At 42.7% G+C, this 15,057-nt stretch overlaps 2 protein-coding genes across 2 annotated transcripts; one reads left to right on the top strand and one right to left on the bottom strand.

Annotated features, from left to right (window-relative positions):
- Positions 1 to 1,708: 1,708 nt before the first annotated feature.
- On the top strand, positions 1,709 to 5,045 carry LOC123191992 (exocyst complex component EXO70A1). Its single transcript, XM_044604495.1, has 2 exons — positions 1,709 to 2,017; positions 2,926 to 5,045. The coding sequence occupies exons 1-2, from the start codon at positions 1,709 to 1,711 to the stop codon at positions 4,516 to 4,518; spliced, it is 1,902 nt and encodes a 633-aa protein (XP_044460430.1). The 3' UTR covers positions 4,519 to 5,045.
- A 261-nt stretch (positions 5,046 to 5,306) lies between these two features.
- On the bottom strand, positions 5,307 to 7,675 carry LOC123190898 (G-type lectin S-receptor-like serine/threonine-protein kinase At1g11410). The gene is made up of 6 exons (XM_044603623.1): positions 7,425 to 7,675; positions 7,084 to 7,280; positions 6,756 to 6,966; positions 6,417 to 6,654; positions 6,027 to 6,177; positions 5,307 to 5,843 (listed from the first exon to the last, which is right to left on the bottom strand). Exons 1-6 carry the CDS (start codon positions 7,474 to 7,476, stop codon positions 5,556 to 5,558), a joined length of 1,137 nt encoding a protein of 378 aa, XP_044459558.1. The 5' UTR covers positions 7,477 to 7,675; the 3' UTR covers positions 5,307 to 5,555.
- Positions 7,676 to 15,057: the final 7,382 nt, after the last annotated feature.

The raw sequence follows: 15,057 nt of genomic DNA, 5'->3' as shown, positions 1-15,057 counted from the left end.
ATCAAATTTAGCGGGCACGAGGTTTGTGGATAGTTTGCTTGGTGTACTTGCAACTCAAAGCCTGATCGTATAAACATATTATTCGAAGAAAAACTATTATTAGCTTGATAATGAAGTATTATTTTACAAGTTTTTGTGTTATGGACTATCACCATAATCATATGTTTACAAAATAAAGGTCAATGTTACACCTTGAGACATGTATCGATGCCTCAAATGTTGTTTATTAATTATGTAGTGAAAGGATAAATAGGAGGAAAAGAAGAGAGGAAAAAAATGCTTGACACTTTCATAAGCTAAACACATGATGCTCTTGCATTTGTGAGGGCCACCTTGCTAGTCACATATGAAAGCCGCATGATTAAAAGAAGTTTGTGAATATTCTAAAAGCATACTTTCTTGAGTTGAAGCAAATTTCATTCAGCATGCTTTAGATCAAAGTAAACTTCACTGAGCACCGTCAACAAATATCGAAAGCAAAATATAATTCATATGGATGTATATTCTAAAATCACTGTGCTTAAGTAATTAATTTATATTCTTTAAATAAGTACTCCCTCCATTCCTAAATATAAGTCTTTTTAGGATTTAAACATGGACTGCATACGGATGTATATAGACGTAATTTAGAGTGTAGATTCACTCATTTTGCTACATATAAAGTCATATTAAAATCTCTAAAAAGACTTATATTTAGGAACGAAGGGAGTAGTAATAATTATTTATCGCAAGGTAAACATCTAAGAGTGATTACTGGGAGCTCTCAAACCCCACCTACATTGATTCTTTTGTACTCCCTCCGGTCCTTTTTATTCTGCATATAAGTTTTGTCCGAAGTCAAAGTACCTCTACTTTGACCAAACTTATAGAAAAATTATTAACATTCACAATGCTAAACCAATATAGTTAGATTCACTATGAAATGTAGTTTCATAGTATATAAATTTGGTACTGTAGATGTTGATATTTTTTTAATATAATTTTGGCCAAACTTTGCAAAGTTTGACTTGTTACAAATTTAATACGCGAAGTAAAAGGGAGCGGAGGGAGTAATGTACTAGAAAACTTCTGCGTTGGGGTTAGCGTAATTTGGAAACCGACCTAGCATTGGTTAATATCTCTACTCCTATAAAAGACTCAGTTGATGATGATGATGCGTCTGCCATCCATCATTTCCGACCATTAGATTTGCATCTAATGACTGTGAGGTAAGTTATGACTTTTTTTGCAACAATAACCTACTTTTCTGCTTCAATTTGCAAAAAAAAACCTTAGTATCTTGAAACCAACCACATCCTCAGCCTGAGGAATATATTTTAAGTGAAATAATTTTTAGTCATATGTGTATATCAAAACTAGAGTGTTTTCTTTTCAAGTTTGTGAACAAATACTCCCTCCGTTCCTAAATATAAGTCTTTTTAGGATTTAATAGAAACTATGTACGGATGTATATAGACATATTTTAGAGTGTAGATTCATTCATTTTGCTCTGTATATAGGCCGTAGTGAAATCTCTAAAAAGACTTATATTTAAAAACAGAGGAAGTATTATTCTACTTTTGATTTGTTGCAACGCATGGTCACCTTACTTTATACTAGTAAAAAGAAGAAAAAACCTCCACACAAATGAAAAATGTTCCACTGGCTGTCGCTGCAAGCCTGCAAAGTCTGCCCACGTCTCTCCTCGTGTTGACGTTGACTTTGACTAATGCACGCGCTTCTTGCAACTTACTTCGTCTCGACTCTCAGGCGGAGATCTGCAACGCTGCCACAGCAAGCACTAACCTGCGACGGGCAACATGCGTCGCAGCCGCCGGGAACCGACGACTCCATTGCCGACCTCGGCCTCCGGAGGCTGGAGGCCGCCGATGAGGCCGTAAGGAGGTGGGCATCTCGGGGCGCGGCCGTCGAGGACAGCGACGGCGTCGTCTCCTACTCGGCTGGTCTTGTGGCGGCGGTCAAGGACCTCATCTCCCTCCGCTCAGGTGGTGGCGGCCTCTACGAAATCGCCTTACAGGTAAGCCTAACTGTCCAGCCTCACTTCTGGTAGTAGTAGTAGATTCATGTACGAGTATCATTATTCATTGATATCTGACGCTCAATTTGGAAAATCGAGTATAGCTTCTGAAGGTAGAAAGTTCAGAATTGGGAGTAGTATTCTTGTTTCAGCAAATGTTGTGTTGTATGAGAAAATTACAGTAATGGAGAGACGTCTCTCAAACATATAAATCTTGAAAAGTAGTTGTGAGGTGGGGAAAGCAAATCTGAGAAGAAAATTACTACATGACGCAGCATGAAACTATGATGTCACGATGATTCAAATATAAATAAAAAATAGCTTGGAAAAAAATGCAATTTTGTTATATCACAATATTATCTACCATATGTCATTTTTTTTCCAGATTTTGTAAGAGCTTTCAAAGACGTCAACCGGGATCTGATTGCGTGCACCGGTACACAAGAAGCCCATGCACACTGAAGCATCTCCATAACTAGAATTCTCCGTCCCGTTATAACATACGTGTTCTTCAATCTATAGGGTTCATTTTAATACTTCCAGTGCTACTAGCAGCTATATATATATATATATATATATATATATATATATATATATATATATATATATATATATATATATATATATATATATATATATATATATATATATAATCGGTCAGATAATTGGCCTAACATATCTATTTTTTTCAATACCACAATCTCACTAATTGAATGTTTCCCTAGAAACTAATCTACAGCGCTTACATCTTGCTGCTGATAAAACTACGCTATGGAAGATCATCGGACAATAATTCAGCAAAATTTGAGAAAAAAATATGGAAGATCGTCAGACAATAATTCAGCAAAATTTGGTCATGTACGTGTTATGCAGGTTGTACTCGAATTGACCGCTTAGTTTCCCTGCAGGTTGCCATGGTACACCTTGAGGATGACTTCCGCCAAGTTCTTACTTCAGGCACATATTTATACCCCCCTAACAGTCTCCAAGAATCACTGCACGACTGCATTGCCCCCTTTATGCGATCCTTCTCATTTTCATCAATCCCCAACTTGGAAGATCTCAGCTTCTCATCATTTTCCACAAGTCCTAGTGGTGAGAGCCGAAGTTATGGTACTGGATATAGCAGCGGTCCTGTGTGCATGGAGAAAGTACACATGTATCTGATTGACCCTGAAGCTTCGATCTATCTAAAGGAGATTGCTGAGCTTATGATACTTGCTGGCCATGCACCAAACATGTGTCGTGATTACGGAGAAACACGCCACAACATGTTAATGCAATGCCTTTCTCTGCTCGGTGTTCAGATTGAGCAAAAAAGCCACAACAACCAAGCAGAAGCAACTGCCAATGGCGCATGCAGCATGCAGCTATATGAGAAGAATCAGAAAATGTGGATCCAAGCACTCAGAGTCGTTGTCAGCATAGTCCTCCCTGAAGAACGCGACGCTTGCGCTCAGATTTTCGGGTGTGATCGTAAGGTGGAGGAGGATTGTTTTGCCAGAGCCACCACAGGGTGTACTGGACAATTGCTCGCAGTTGGAAGTATGATGACCAATGTCAAAGTGAATGACCAGCAATATCATAAAGTACCCCTGCTTCTACAGATGCATGAGGAATTGGTAAAGCTTCAACCAAGTATAAATGTCCTCATGTCTGGTGATGCCAAGGGTGTGATTAGTGAGCAGGCCAGTTTGCTTCTAGATAAGCTTGGGGAAGAAGCATCAAGTCTCCTTCTGGAGTTCCTGAATGTATATTCTAACCTTAAACCATGCCAACATAAAGTACTTGATGGAGATATCCTGCCATTGACACGCCATGTCATCATTTTTATTGAACTACTTGTTGAGTACAATGACACGATCAATCATATATTACCCCGTGTGGAGGACGACGATGAGGGGAAGGGGAAGGAGCAGAGCACAAAGAGAACTAAGAGTCGCTGGGAACGTTATGTGCTCATGTTGCTCGCTCGTTTGCAGCTGAAGGTTGAGGAGAATGCTGAGTCTTACGAGGACGAGCGCATGAGGTACATTTTCCTGATGAATAATGCAATGCATGTGGTTAAAGGCTCAGGGTCTCCCGATCTGAGTATGTCCATGGGGAACGACAACCACCAACAGCTTGTCATACGGGTGGAACAGTATGCGACAGCTTACCTTCGAGCATCATGGACTGAAGCTCTGCTTCAGTTGAGTGATCACGGTGTGAGTAAATATTCTGTGAATTTCGGTCCAGGATCTGTCTCTCAATGGATGAGAAAAAGCATGAAGAATTTCAATTCGGCATTCGGAGAAATAAGCAGGGTCCAAACGACATGGAAAGTGCCCAACCCTCAACTTAGACAACACTTACGGTTAATTATATTGCAGCAAGTTCTTAACGCTTATCGCACACTTTTAGGAAGGTATGACTGCTGTCTGGGAAAAAATCCAAGCAAGTACATAAAGTACACTCCTGACGACATAGAGAATCATGTTTTGGACCTGTTCGAAGGTTAACAAGGATCAGCGGTAAGTAGTAGACACACAAATGGAGGTGGATGATAATCATACGTAGCAGAGTATGGCCTATTCAGCCTATTAATCATGTACTAGTGTACATGTACATCTGTAATATATTTTGTGCTTATATATTGATCAATGATTCAGATTTCAGAGAAGTAGACACGGACAACTGCCTATACTGGTGTGGTGTCTACATATTGCACCGACACATCATGAGGATCAAAATTTTGTTGTACAAACCCTGTTGTGTTGATATTGGCCAATAGCCGAACTTGCGAATAAAGTACTCCACATATCTCTCCCTTCTCGCCCCGCCATCTCACTTTTGCTCTTTTATAATTGGATCTCTCATGTGTTGGATTTCTGGTTTCCTGAGTTCAGATAGGTTACATAGTACTCCCTCCGTTCGGAATTACTTGTCGCAAAAATGGATGTATCTAGACGTATTTTAGTTCTAGATACATCCATTTCCAAGACAAGTAATTCCGGACGAAGGGAGTACATGATTGCATTATTTGGGTACCCTTCACTGTTCTGTTATCAACTCACAAGTTGCACAGACTGCCACTTTGTTGCACATTTGACATTTAATCAGCTCATTCCATGCATATAATTTTGTACCACCGAGCACTCATGTGCTTGTTTGCAGGCTCCTTCATTCCTTACTTTCATGCCTATTATCATTCCAATGCCGCAGCTCACACCGTCCCAACATGGTCTGCTCGCCCAAACATCACAGTTTATCCTACAGGACAACAGAATATACAACAACAAAAACAACAGAACACAAAAATAAAATTATTCCAATCATTTACATAACTATATACAATCAGTATCCCAAATATACATACTGCTCACAAATTACAAGTAGATTCATACCGAAAACAGAAGCACTAGCAATAGGTTTTGAAAAGCACTACAGGTAACAGGAAGAGCAATAGAACAGTCACATTGAAACACCATCTCTGGTGGTATATATGCACAGGCACAAACATCAGCAACCTGAGCCAAGGGCGCACTCCAAAATCTGTCTACCTGCCTTCCAATTCAGTATAGGTCAAGTGGTTCCCTGATTCGGTGTCCTTGTCGTCTGCAGGAGCTCTTCCGGCGAAGAACGCGGCACGCTTCGGAGCGGGAAGTTCGACGTCGCCACCCAGCATCCTGAGCACGAGGGGCATGGCCGGCCTGTCACCTGGCAACTCCTGCACGCACAGGAGACCCACCTGGATGTATCTGCAGACCTCGTCCTTAGAGTATGTGGTTCCCATCAGCGCGTCGATGAGCTCCGAGGCTCTGCCTTCCTGCCACAGCGTCCATGCCTGCAATTTGGAGCCAAGCATGGATGATGGAACGCATGATGGTTATTGGCAAGTTTGTTGTAACAGCAAAATGGTACTGCCTCTGTAAACTAATGTAAGAGCGTTTGGACTACTAAAGCTCTTACATTAGTTTACAGAGGGAGTATATTGGAGTCTTGGAGAAGACAGTGCAGGCTGTCTTACGTGGCCCACAAGGTTCATTGACCATTCGTGATCAACGAGGGAGCTGTTCCTACGGCCACACACGATCTCCAGGATCAACACGCCGAAACTGAAGACGTCGGATTTCTCAGAGATTTTTCCCTCCATCGCGTACTCCGGGGCGATATAGCCACTGCATTTCCACAGATTTTAACACATTAGCTGCAGCCAAGCAACGTACTGCCGAATTGTCAATTAAGCAAGGCTATTAAGTTGTTTTCTGTGAGGTTAATGAGAAACAAGACGTGCAGCCAATACTGAGCAAACTTTGTAGAAGCATGCATGTCATGACAGTCTGGCTTCTATTCTAGACTTCCCTGTACATTTATTTCTTGCAGTTATACTGGATGAACAAAAGGGAAGGAGACTTACTAGGTTCCAACAATTCGGTGAGTAAGGGCTTGACGTTGGTATTCGCCGAAAATTCTTGCCATGCCGAAGTCAGATATCTTGGGGATGAAATCATCATCAAGCAGAACATTGCTCGCTTTCAGGTCCCTGTGAATAATTCTCAGAGTGGAATCCTGATGAAGGTACAGTAACCCTTTCCCGATCCCCTGAATGATATTGTACCGCAATTTCCACCCCAACACCGGTCTCTTAGTTTCATCTGATACAAATTTGTCATCAAGCAGAGAAGTTCAGTTAGTGGCTCTTTATACTGCTACAAGATTCAAACCGCACAAATCGCAAGAACCGAACAAAACTTACCAAAGATGAAAGAGTCAAGGCTGTTGTTAGGCATGTATTCATATACCAGCATCTTCTCTTCTCCATTAACACAGCAGCCAAAAAGCCTAACCAAGTTCCGGTGCTGCAGTTTGGACAGAACAGTCACCTCGTTCTTGAACTCTTCTGATCCCTGACTGGAGCTGTTCGACAACCTCTTGATAGCGATTTCCTGGCCATCTGGTAGTCTCCCCTGAAAGTATTATCAGCTCATGTTGGTCAAGTGATGATCTAAATACATCGCCGAGAACGAAATCAAAGCTCAATCATATTCCTGGAACAAGAGATGCAGAAGTTTGAATTACCCTACCTTGTAAACTGGACCAAATCCACCAGCGCCAAGCTTGTCTCTGAAATTGTTTGTTGCTGAAAGAACTATGCTGAACTCAATCAAAGGTGAGCTCAGAACAACTCCTTTCAGTGAATTGCTTTCAAATGCGTTTTCGTCTGCAAATGGTTTAGCTTCTTCAATGGCCCCTTGTGGCCTCCCTTGTATTCTCCTTGTGCCTGCAGTTTGGCCAAAAGATTGATGTGAAGCAGTTGATTGCTATTTATGCAAATTGAACTGTTAGCTGCTTATCAGGAGAAAAAGAAGAAGAACATGTAAAGGAAAATCATTCAGATGCACGAAGTTAGAACCCACTGAGTCACCTATTTTCTTGATGATGAACCTTGACACGCATCCAACTACGCAGAAAACCATGACACTAATCGGGAAGCCTGTACCCTACAATCTGTTCAATCTGGTCTTTATAGCTCTCATAGTGGGATACAAGTCAGGGAGGAAATTGCGCAGTTTGCGAGCCAAGGCGTTGACAATGCACCATTTTCCCCATCAGAAGCAGTTAGTCAACTAGATGCGGTTGGCGTGATGATTATAAAACTGTCAGCTCTACATGACCATGGACATGATAGACTTTGCTTGCTTGATACCTCCCATCTGGTCCAACTTCTCGGGTGAGCGCCGCACTTGTCTATGGTATCATGATTTAACTACTGCAGGATAAACTGCCTGCCCGTGCCACCCGCAAACACGCGGTTTCTGAAGATGTACGTATACACATAATAAGAGAGGGTTGAATGGCACTGGTTGGTTAAGAAGATGATTCGACGGGGACAAACCGACAAAGGCATACAAAATTAACTGCAAACGATTAGTCCTGGATCACTTCAGTCAAACGTGCAAATCTGTATATCTTCTAGCTGTTGAAATATATTGTCCACCTCTCTTCACCAATTAGGACTTTTGAAGCAACTAGCTGGAGCATAAATTCAATATGGTATCCGAGCCAAGAAGTCTTGAGTTCAAAACCCTGCCAACGCAGTATTTAAAAAAAATTATGCGGCCTACATAAATCTCACGTCTAAGGACTGCCGGGGGGGGGGGGGGTGAGCATTTGGACTTACCTATCTATCGAACATCGACAGCCTGGTGTGATGGGGAGATCTCTATGGTGGGGGTTCGGCTCATCGAGTCGGCGAGTGGTCACGGTAGCACGTGGTGGATTCCTCCCATTCATCGACGGCGATATACTCGCCGCTGGACAGCAGGCCTCGACGCTGCCCATCGGCCACCATCACCTCCCCTGACCGAGCACAGCGGGCATCGGGCATGGCCTAGTGTCTGGTCTACTGTAGGGTGACCCGGGTGGGCCAGGGCAGCCCGAGACGAGTTCAAACACTATGTCTCCCTTATAACGAGGGTATCATCTGTCTCGTTGAAGCTTTCTTGACAGGGGCGAAGACAGGATAAAACATCGTTGGTATCCCCTAAAAAATGACAGGGGCGAAGCCAGGTTTTTGGGGAGCGTCTCGACGCGTTTGCTCCCAATCTGGCCATGTCTTTGTCCTCCTCTAATTCCACTACTTTCCCTGCATTGACACCCTAGTTGATGACGCCGCCGCCAAGAAGAAGGCCACTGACAATGCTGAGGCTGCTACTGCCGCCGCCGTGTTGGCCTGGCCAACCGAGGGGTATGATTCGTTCATCCCATATTTGCTCGTTCATGTGCTACTCGTATATATGTTGTACATAGATGTTTTGGTTCTATGTACTATATGTGCTCACATGCTTACGTATCAGTATGAGTTGCATATCGAATTTTCCATTCTTACTGTTAACTCGTGGACTAGTCTAATAAAAATGTGCTGATATTATCAACAATCCAAAAACCTTATTTTAGCCACTTTTTGATTCAAGGCTTTGCCGCTATTCTGAAACCAGAAAATTTTACTGGAACGCATTTTAAGCATTGGCAGACAAGGACCACCTTGTGGCTGACAGTGATGAACATGTTCTGGATTGGTGGTGTGCTTCCCACTGAAATGATTGCTCCTGGTCAGGAGAAGGCGTTTAGGGAGGCAACCACCATCTTTGTAGGAGCAGTTCTAAGTTTGATTGGAGATAAGTTGGTTGACGTATATATTCATATGTGTGTTGCCAAATACTTGTGGGATGCAGGATGGTTGATAACCCTTCTGTATTGGACTTGGCTCATGAGCTAAAGTGCATCGCTAAGGAGCTGGAGCTCCTGAAGTGTGAGTTGCTGGACAAGTTTGTCACGGTTTATATTATTGCAAAACTCTCTCCTAGATAAAGGAACTTTTCTACTTCCCTCAAGCACTTGAGACCTGGATTCTCTGTTGAGGATGTCATCGGTCATCCAAGTGGTGAGCAGAACTTGAGAGCAAATGACTCAGACATGAAAGGGGTAGAGGGTTCTTCTAGTGCCAATGTAGTGCAGAAGAATTTCCACAAGTTCAAGGGAAAGAACGCTATCCATTAGAATACCACCTTCAAGAAGAAGGGTATGAAGAAAGACAAAAAGAGAGATGGTTGTTTTACTTGTGGTTAAGAGGAACATTGGGAAACAAGTGCCCAAACAAGTAAAAGAAGCTAGCACAGGACTCCAAGTCTGTCAATGTGACTATGAGCAACAATGATGGGGCATCCGGGTATGGTAATCTATTTACCGTTCTTTCAGTTTGTTAATCCACTGATTCGTGGGTTAACATAGGTGCATATATTCCTGTGTGTGCTGATATGTCTATGTTCTCTTACCAGGTCACACGAGACTGCTCCGTCCTAATGGGGAATGGCTCGCATGCTTCTGTTCATGGTGTTGGCATGGTAGATCTGAAGTTTACTACGGGAAAGATTGTGCAACTGAAGAACGTGCAGCATGTCCCCGCCATCAAGACGAATCTCATTAGTGGCCCCCTTCTATGTAACAAAGGGTTTAAGTTAGTATTTGAGTCCAATAAAGTAGTTGTATCTTGATATGGACTATTTATTGAAAAAGGATATGATTGAAGTGGTTTGTTCCGCCTTTCCCTTGAGGGTTTCTATCATAAAGTCGTGAACCAAATATATGCTAATGTGAACGAATCTGAGGTTTGTCATTCTAGTCTTTGTCACATTAATTTCGGCTGTTTGACATGTCTAGCTAAGATGGATCTCATCTCGAGTTTCACTTTAGCCAAAGGCTCTAAGTGCCATTGGTGTGTGCAAGCAAAGCAACCTCGCAAGCCTCACAAGGCCGGGGAGGAGAGACACTTGGCACCACTAGAGCTCATACATTTAGATCTGTGCGAGATGAATGGTGTGTCGACTAAAGGTGGAAAGAAATATTTTATGATGTTGATTGATAATTTCATTAGATTCCTCTATGTGTATTTGCTAAAAACCAAGGATGAGGCTCTACACTACATTAAAATTTATAAGGCAAAAGTTGAGAACCAACTTGAAAATAAAATAAAATGAGTTCGGTCTAATCGTGGTGGAGAGTACTTTTCTAATGAGTTCGATTTACTTTATGCGGAACATGGTATTATTCATGAGAGGAAGCCTCCCTATTCACCCCAGTCAAAGTCAAACGGGGTTGCTGGACAGAAAAATCATACTCTAACAGATTTGGTTAACACCATGCTAGATACATCAGGTTTATCCAAGGCACACTACAAAAAAACACTTCTGTGGTGATACACGTTTGTCATAGCAGTTCACATTTTCTATCATGTATGTACATCCGTGACAATTTTATGAAAGAAATAAGAAAGTCATACATGTGCTGTCATAGAAGTGTTCCATGACAATACTAAAATTATCTTCACGGAAGTGTCCACTTCCATGACAATAAATGCCGCGTCATGGAAGTGTTTTCATCAAGGGTAACTGACATGAGGCTTCCACCATAACGGATCACCGTTAAGCTATCGGGTCCAATTTTGGATTCGATAACCCGTTAACACCCAGGATAAATAGTGATTTTCCATGTGTAAATTTCTCATTCGCCGGTGCATCCACATGTTAGCTCGGCGTTGCAACAGATGATTCGTCCAATGGACGAGACGCGCCCATGACACTTCGACATGTGGCATGGCCCAAATGTGGCCCATTTACCTAAATGGGTGCTACCTCTTGAGCACTGCGTTGGTTTTCCCCGAAGAGGAAGGGATGATGCAGCAAAGTAGCATAAGTATTTCCCTCAGTTTTTGAGAACCAAGGTATCAATCCAGTAGGAGGCTACGCGCAAGTCGCTCGCACCTACACAAAACAAATAAATCCTTGCAACCAATGCAAATAGGGGTTGTCAGTCCCTATAAGGCCACTTACGAGAGTGAGATCTGATAGATATGATAAGATAAGATTTTTGGTATTTTTATGATAAAGATGCAAAGTAAAATAAAGGCAAAGTAAATAGCAAAGGAAATAACTAAGTAGTAGGAGATTAATATGATAGAGATAGACCCGGGGGCCATAGGTTTCACTTGTGGCTTCTCTCAAGAGCATAAGTATTCTACGATGGGTGAACAAATTACTGTTGAGCAATTGACAGAATTGAGCATAGTTATGAGAATATCTAGGTATGATCATGTATATAGGCATCACGTCCGAGACAAGTAGACCGACTCCTGCCTGCATCTACTACTATTACTCCACTCATCGACCGCTATCCAGCATGCATCTAGAGTATTAAGTTAAAAACAGAGTAACGCCTTAAGCAAAATGACATGATGTAGAGGGATAGACTCATGCAATATGAAGAAAACCCCATCTTGTTATCCTCGATGGCAACAATACAATACGTGCCTTGCTGCCCTTACTATCACCGGGAAAGGACACCGCAAGATTGAACCCAAAGCTAAGCACTTCTCCCATTGCAAGAAAGATCAATCTAGTAGGCCAAACCAAACTGATAATTCGAAGAGACTTGCAAAGATAACCAATCATACATAAAAGAATTCAGAGAAGATTAAAATATTATTCATAGATAGACTTGATCATAAAGCCATAATTCATCAGTCTCAACAAACACACCGCAAAAAGAAGATTACATCGAATAGATCTCCACAAGAGAGGGGGAGAACATTGTATTGAGATCCAAAAAGAGAGAAGAAGCCATCTAGCTACTAACTATGGACTTGTAGGTCTAAGGTAAACTACTCACACTTCATCGGAGAAGCTAAGGTGTTGATGTAGAAGCCCTCCGTGATCGATGCCCCCTCCGGTGGAGCTCCGGAACAGGCCCCAAGATGGGATCTCGTTGATACAGAAAGTTACGGCGGTGGAATTAGGGTTTTGGCTCCGTATCTGATCATTTGGGGTATGTGGGTATATATAGGAGGAAGAAGTACGTCGGTGGAGCAACAGGGAGCCCACGAGGGTGGAGGGCGCGCCTAGGGTAGGCAGCCGCGCCCCCCTACCTCGTGGCCTCCTCTCTTCTTTCTTGACGTAGGGTCCAAGTCTCCCGGGTCTTGTTCGTTGAGAAAATCACGTTCCCGAAGGTTTCATTCCATTTGGACTCCGTTTGATATTCCTTTTCTTCGAAACCCTAAGGCCTCCTTTGGTTTAGAGGAATTTCATAGGAATTCTAGAGGATAGGATTCTTATAGGATTTTTCCTTTAGAGCCCTTTGGTTCATAGGAATGGATTCCTATTCCTACATAGGATTGGTTCCTATCCTCCACATTTCATAGGAAAATAAAAAGGAGCCTAGACTTAATGGAAAAATTCCTTTGATGTCAACCAAATGACATCTTGTTTCCTATTCCTACTCATAGGATTTGAGATACATGTCATCTCATTTCCTACAAGATTCCTATTCCTATGATAATCCTATCCTATGAACCAAAAGAGGCCTAAAACAGGCAAAAAAACAGCAATTCTGGGTTGGGCCTTTGGTTAATAGGTTAGTCCTAAAAATAATATAAAAGTGGATAATAAAGCCCAATAATGTCCAAAACAGTAGATAATATAGCATGGAGCAATCAAAACTTATAGATAGGTTGGAGACGTATCAATGGGTCGGCCCAACCAACAACCAACAAGCTTTTTTCTGACACTAGTAGGCCGACCCGTTAAAAGCCTGCCATGCTTTCGGCCAAATTACGGCCCATATCGGATCAGGCTTGTTAACAACCTGGCCTGTTTTGGGCCGACTTATGATCCATATCAGATCCGTCCCATTAACAGGACACTGTGCTTTTTGGCCCATCGAAGGCCCGGTTTGTATTTCGACCTGTTAAAGGCCCATTTAACAGTTCAGTCCGATATTCGTTTCGGCCTGTCAGCGGTCTTGGTGTTGGGGAATGCAGTATTTCAAAAAATTTCCTAAGATCACGCAAGATCTATCTAGGAGATGCATAGCAACGAGCCGGGAGAGTGTGTCTACGTACCCCCGTAGACCGAAAGCGGAAACGTTAAGTATCGCGGTTGATGTAGTCCAACATCTTCGTGATCCAACCGATCAAGTACCGAACGCACGACACCTCCACGATTTGCACATGTTTAGCTCGGTGACGTCCCTCGAACTCTTGATCTAGTTGAGGCCGAGGGAGAGTTTCGTCAGCACGACAGCGTGATGACGGTGGTGATGAAGTTACCGACGCAGGGCTTCGCCTAAGCACTACAACGATATGACCGAAGTGGAAATCTGTGGAGGGGGCACCGCACACGGCTAAACAATCAACTTGTGTGTCTATGGGGTGCCCCCCTCGCCCGTATATAAAGGAGTGGAGGAGGGGAGGGCCGGCCCTCTCTATGGCGTGCCCCAAGGGGGATTCCTACTCCTAGTAGGAGTAGGTTTCCCCCCTTCCCTAGTTGGAGTAGGAGAAGAAGGAAGAGGGAGAAGGAGAGAAGGAAAGCCCCCCCCCCCAAGTCGGATTGGGCTTGGGGGCGCGTGCCTCCCACTTGGCCGCCTCCCCCTCTCTCCCACCATGGCCCATTAAGGCCCATTAACTCCCCGGGGGGTTCCGGTAACCCCCGGTACTCCAGAAAATAACCGAACTCATCCAAAACCTTTCCGGTGTCCAAACATAGCCTTCCAATATCAATCTTTATGTCTCGAACATTTTGAGACTCCTCGTCATGTCCATGATCACATCCAGGACTCCGAACTACCTTCGATACATCAAAACACATAAACTCGTAATATCGATCGTCATCGACCGTTAAGCGTGCGGACCCTACGGGTTTGAGAACTATGTAGACATGACCGAAATCATCTTCTGTCAATAATCAATAACGGAACCTAGATGCTCATATTGGTTCCTACATATTCTACGAAGATCTTTATCGGTCAAACCGCATAACAACATATGTTGTCCCCTTTGTCATCGGTATGTTACTTGCCCGAGATTCGATCGTCGGTATCATCATACCTAGTTCAATCTCGTTACCGGAAAGTATCTTTACTCGTTTTGTAATGCAACATCCCACAACTAACTCATTAGTTACATTGCTTGCAAGTCTTATAGTGATGTGCATTACCGAGAGGGCCCATAGATACCTCTCCGACAATCGGAGTGACAAATCCTAATCTCGATCTATGCCAACTCAACGAACACCATCAGAGGCACCTGTATGGCATCTTTATAATCACCGAGTTATGTTGTGACGTTTGATAGCACACTAAGTGTTCCTATGGTATTCGGGAGTCGCATAATCTCATAGTCATAGGAACATGTATAAGTTATGAAGAAAGCAATAGCAACAAACTAAACGATCATAGTGCTAAGCTAACGGATGGTTGAGGTCAATCACATCATTCTCTAATGATGTGATCCCATTCATCAAATGACAACTCATGTCTATGGCTAGGAAACTTAACCATCTTTGATTAACGAGCTATTCAAGTAGAGGCATACTAGTGGCACTCTGTTTGTCTATGTATTCACACATCTACTAAGTTTCCGGTTAATACAATTCTAGCATGAATAATAAACATTTATCATGATATAAGGAAATATAAATAACAACTTTATTATTTCCTCTAGGGCATAT

Source organism: Triticum aestivum, chromosome 2A (genome assembly GCF_018294505.1).
Source record: "Triticum aestivum cultivar Chinese Spring chromosome 2A, IWGSC CS RefSeq v2.1, whole genome shotgun sequence".
Taxonomy (NCBI): Eukaryota; Viridiplantae; Streptophyta; class Magnoliopsida; order Poales; family Poaceae; genus Triticum; species Triticum aestivum.
This window is presented reverse-complemented; position numbering and strand designations above follow the sequence as displayed.

Coding starts and splice junctions, on each gene's coding strand:
- LOC123191992 (XM_044604495.1), top strand. CDS start 1,709: ATGCACGCGCTTCTTGCAACTTACTTCGTCTCGACTCTCAGGCGGAGA. Junction 2,018..2,925: donor TCTACGAAATCGCCTTACAG/GTAAGCCTAACT, acceptor GTTTCCCTGCAG/GTTGCCATGGTACACCTTGA.
- LOC123190898 (XM_044603623.1), bottom strand. CDS start 7,476: ATGGTTTTCTGCGTAGTTGGATGCGTGTCAAGGTTCATCATCAAGAAA. Junction 7,281..7,424: donor GTTCATCATCAAGAAAATAG/GTGACTCAGTGG, acceptor GCCAAACTGCAG/GCACAAGGAGAATACAAGGG. Junction 5,844..6,026: donor CAATGAACCTTGTGGGCCAC/GTAAGACAGCCT, acceptor TCCAAATTGCAG/GCATGGACGCTGTGGCAGGA.